Here is a 4,133-nt window from a genome sequence, read left to right on the forward strand (position 1 = left end):
AGGGACCAGCTACTTTCTTGGAATAAAAGCTGGGAAAGCTGCTTGGAGGAACCTGCTAAGGATGGGATTGCCAAGGATGGGAAAGGGAAGCAAGCATGGAAGGTAGTCCGCCAGTGTAGACACCAGTAAACTCATACCAGTTGTTAAAATGCTAAAATACTTCCAGGCCGGTAGATAATCAGGCACTGCCCCGAACCACCCCAGTCCTTAAATTTTTCCCCTCTCCAGCTATCCTGCCCCAAGACCCACCAACTAAAAAGGTAACATCTGGCCCAGGAAAGTGTCCCAAGATCTCATCCTTACCTCCAGCCATTATGATTTGTCAAGTCTTACCACTGGTCAAATATTGTGAACATCACTCCTGGCTATAAGGTACAGTATTTCCCTTCAACTGACTGAAGGAAAATGAAACCCCAAACTCAGTGTCAAGAGTGACAAGGGTCACAAGAGTTCCGAGAGTCAGACTTGTCATTTAATTCCCACCTCCACCTCTTTCTGGCTCTCTTCCCCAAAGCCTGAAATACCCAAACCCCACCGAAGCCTGCTGTCACCCATTCAGAATGTCCCACAGTCACACTCAGATATCATTGCACTCTTTTATTTACAGAAAACACTGATTAAGTATTTCAATGTTTGTTTAGCAAACTGATCCACTTTTTTCTTTTTTTTTTTTTTTTTTTTTTCTTTTTTTGGCACAAAGAAATATCACAGATGGACCCCAAGATCAATCAGGAACTCATAAGATTCATCAGTCATCACTGGTCCAGGGGCAGCCACAAGACTCAGACAGACAGACAGCATCGCCACAGACTAGGAAAAATAAACACGGTCCACGTTCACCTCACAGTAAAAACCTGCTCACCACAGGCAAGGGCGGGCAGGAGGGGGCAGTTTCTCTGCTCTAAGGGGAAAAATGGGTGTCAGAGGCAGGAAGCAGGGCTGGAGAAGGGATAGACATCATTCATAAATTAGGGAGAGGTGGTCCTTTCGCTCTTATCCTCTTAGCTTGTAGAAATAAGACAGTGCAAAAACGACAGTCCCCCACCATTCGTCCTTTCCAAAAGCTCGACAAGTTGTGTGGCTGGGGTGCCTCTCCCGGTGGGTGCCCGTGTGCGTGTGTGAATGTGTGAGTGTGGTGCTTGTAAACATTGTCACTGTCCACGTAGAGAGAGACCCAACATCCGTGTGTCTGACTGGGGTGGGGTGGGGGCGTACCCCACTTCAGGCGCCCTCTGCCCCAGTGATTCCCGTCCCAGACATAGTGCAAATTTCAGAGACAAAAAGGGCAGAAGGGAGTGGGGTGGGCAGGGGGCAGGAAGGACACGAAGACAGAGTGGGAGAGGGAGGAGGAAATAAGGCAACAGTTAAAAACGGTCCATTTTATCAAAACCGACACGGGTGCCTCCCACCCCCGCCCACGGCGCCCGCGTCACGAGAAAGGGCCGAAGTCCCGCTCCTCCACCAGGCTCACTGAGGGGTTCCTCAGCTCCTCCGCCGAGCCGGCCATCTTGTAGCCCAGCTGGGCCAGCACCTGCTGACAGGCGTTCTGGGCAAAGGCCACAATGTCGTAGGAGAGACGGAAGCGCCACTTCTCGGCGGTGGCGGCCGAGTTGCGCACGGTGCCGTACTTGTGCTTGCCCAAGGCGGGGTCGCCCTGCGTGTTGTTCTGGATCCAGCGGGCCACGTGGCCGTCCAAGGGGATACCCAGGAACCCGTAGATCTCCTCGGTCTTCTTCATGGGGTTCCTGGCCAGGTCCTCGTAGCGCACCAACATGTACTTGCCCTTGAGCCACGGGGGCCGCAGGAGGCCGGTGGACACCGACTGGGCGAAGTCCTCGCACACCGTGGTCAGCTGCGTCACGTCCAGGTTGTAGGGTTTCCTCCCGGTGCCGTACCACAGCCGCCACAGCCGGTACGTGTCGCGGAAGGTCTCGCTCCGTGAAGCCAGAATGCCCCGAGGGTCTCGGACCAGCTGGATGACCTTGAGGTTTAACCGGGGGTCTTCAACGAGAGCCCGCAAGTCATTAACCCCGGGCACCCGCACCGTCTTGATGGCCACGTGGCTGCGCTCGCGACAAGCCTCGGCCGCCACCGTCAGGTTCAGCAGGCCGCACTTGTGCACGCAGTCCCCCTCTTCCAGGACCAGGTCAGCGGGCCCCGGAGGGTCACACACCGGCCGCGAGCAGAGCACCCTGCTGGCCCCGCGGCGGAAGATCCTGTCGGTGGTGTGGTTGACGGGCGGCGGCTTAATGTAGTTCTCCAGGTAGTAGAGGTCACAGTCGTAGAGGCTCCTCAGGAGGTCGCGGCTGGCGCCCAGCATGACCCGCCGGTCGACGGGGCTCCTGCCTTGGGTGAAGCGGGGGATCAGCGTGTTCTGGACGTGGTAGAGGGGCTCGAACAGGTAGAAGACGTCCAGGTGCTGGTTGAAGAGCTGGCCCACGAAGGAGGAGCCGCTGCGCGTGGTGGCCAAGATGAGGATGTGGGTCTTGCGGGAGAGGTTATAGGCGAAGGTGGGGCCCTCCTCGCACAGGCGCTCCGCCAGCCCCGCCTCCGACAGCCCTGGACAGGTGTGGAAGGACTTGGCGGTGAAGGTGCGGATGGCCGTGTACTGGATGGCGATGGAGGCCAGGGCAAGCAGGAGGACCGCCTTCCAGGAACATTGCATGGCTGGGCACCTTCATGGGGCTGCTTCTCCACCGCACAAGGTCTACGGACAATGGCGGTCTGTGGACAAAGGCAGCCAGCAGTCAGGTGCCTCACCCAGCCAGGGGTGCTAGCTTGCTCCTTCAGAAGACCTGGTGCCCAAGGAACCCAGGGAAACACCCGGCACCCTGCCCTGTGCTCACATGCACTCACCTAGGCCTAAGCAGCTTCAACACTAGACTTTACCATTCTCTGGGGGACTCCTGGGAGCTTCTGAGACCTGAACAAACTGATTCCCCATTCCTGGGATTTAATCTACAGATCGCTGCACAGGCCTCCTGTCAGAAGCTCTGAGGTGATTATAGAGAGATCCTACTGTGCAAGAACCTAACTCCCCCAACTCCCGCACTAAGGGAATGACCAGTTCCTGCCTCAAGCCATGCCCTGCCACTGCCTGTCACCCCTGCCAGCATCTCCTGGGCCTACCAGCATCTGCTTCCCAAGCTAGCACCCAGCTCCCCAGGTGGTCATCTTTTCTCTGTACTCTGGCCACCCCGAGGGAGAAGAAGAACATATCAGATGCCAATTTCTAGCCCCAAGTCCCTGTGCAGGAAGGACTCCTTTACATCATGAATCAGTGAGCTGCCAGCAACTCATTCAGGCCAGCTGAGCCAGGAAATGTGGACACTGTGTCAAGCATCCTCCAGTTTGTGGATGTGGGTGACCAGCTTACTCCAGATGTGGACTTCTCGGGCTCCTGGAGACTCTAAGAGTCAACTGACCCATAGCAGAGACAGACATCCAGGGGCTGCTGAGAAGCATCCCTTCCCAGGACCCAGGGTTTGCTCTTGGCCACTGGAGGCAAGGGTCCAGGCCTGGGTCAAATGATCCTCATTGACACAGAGTGAACTGGCCTGCAAAGAAGATCTTAGTCCAGGGAGATGGGGGTCTGGCTCCTCCAAGCCAATCCTCAAGGGCCTCCACCCTTAGCTCCTTCTGCCCGTAGAAGGGGGTGGGGGAAACCACAGGAAAGCAGGGAAAGGGAAGGGCATGCCAAGGGTCCTGGGTGAGGAGTCAACCTGAGCATCCTGCAGGCGCCCCCAGTGGGAGCTAACTCAGCTACCAGGCCCTGAGAGAGGGCAGGGGATGCTCCCAGAGTGAATGCAGGCTGGCTCGACCACTTACCAAAGAGGGGCTGCTCCGAGCTGGGCAGTCCACAGCCACTAGTGTCCCAGACCTAACCAGCAGTCCCAGCCTGTGCAGCAGATCTGTGGCCAGCAGACTGCAGGACGACAGGAAGGGGGGGGGCTGTAAGAGTAGGGTTGGGCTCCCAGCACCCCTCTCCCCACCCCCCTTCTCTCCTGTGTCCTGTACTTCATTGTCCTCCCTCCAGGGCCAACCAATGAGGACCCTGTCTGCTCTCCCAGATCTATCACTGACTCAGGGCCCCTACCAGTCCACTGCCATCTCTGTTCCCTGAGGTTTGGCCC

At 57.0% G+C, this 4,133-nt stretch overlaps 1 protein-coding gene across 1 annotated transcript; it reads right to left on the reverse strand.

The window, feature by feature from the left end:
- Nucleotides 1-734: 734 nt before the first annotated feature.
- CHST1 (carbohydrate sulfotransferase 1) lies at nt 735-3,871 on the reverse strand. Its single transcript, XM_063095503.1, has 2 exons — nt 3,829-3,871; nt 735-2,724 (listed from the first exon to the last, which is right to left on the reverse strand). The coding sequence occupies exon 2, from the start codon at nt 2,663-2,665 to the stop codon at nt 1,430-1,432; it is 1,236 nt and encodes a 411-aa protein (XP_062951573.1). The 5' UTR covers nt 2,666-2,724; nt 3,829-3,871; the 3' UTR covers nt 735-1,429.
- Nucleotides 3,872-4,133: the final 262 nt, after the last annotated feature.

Source organism: Cynocephalus volans, chromosome 4 (genome assembly GCF_027409185.1).
Source record: "Cynocephalus volans isolate mCynVol1 chromosome 4, mCynVol1.pri, whole genome shotgun sequence".
In the NCBI taxonomy this organism is placed as follows: domain Eukaryota; kingdom Metazoa; phylum Chordata; class Mammalia; order Dermoptera; family Cynocephalidae; genus Cynocephalus; species Cynocephalus volans.

Bases quoted from the DNA above. Each gene is read 5' to 3' on its own strand.
- CHST1 (XM_063095503.1), bottom strand. From the start codon at position 2,665: ATGCAATGTTCCTGGAAGGCGGTCCTCCTGCTTGCCCTGGCCTCCATC.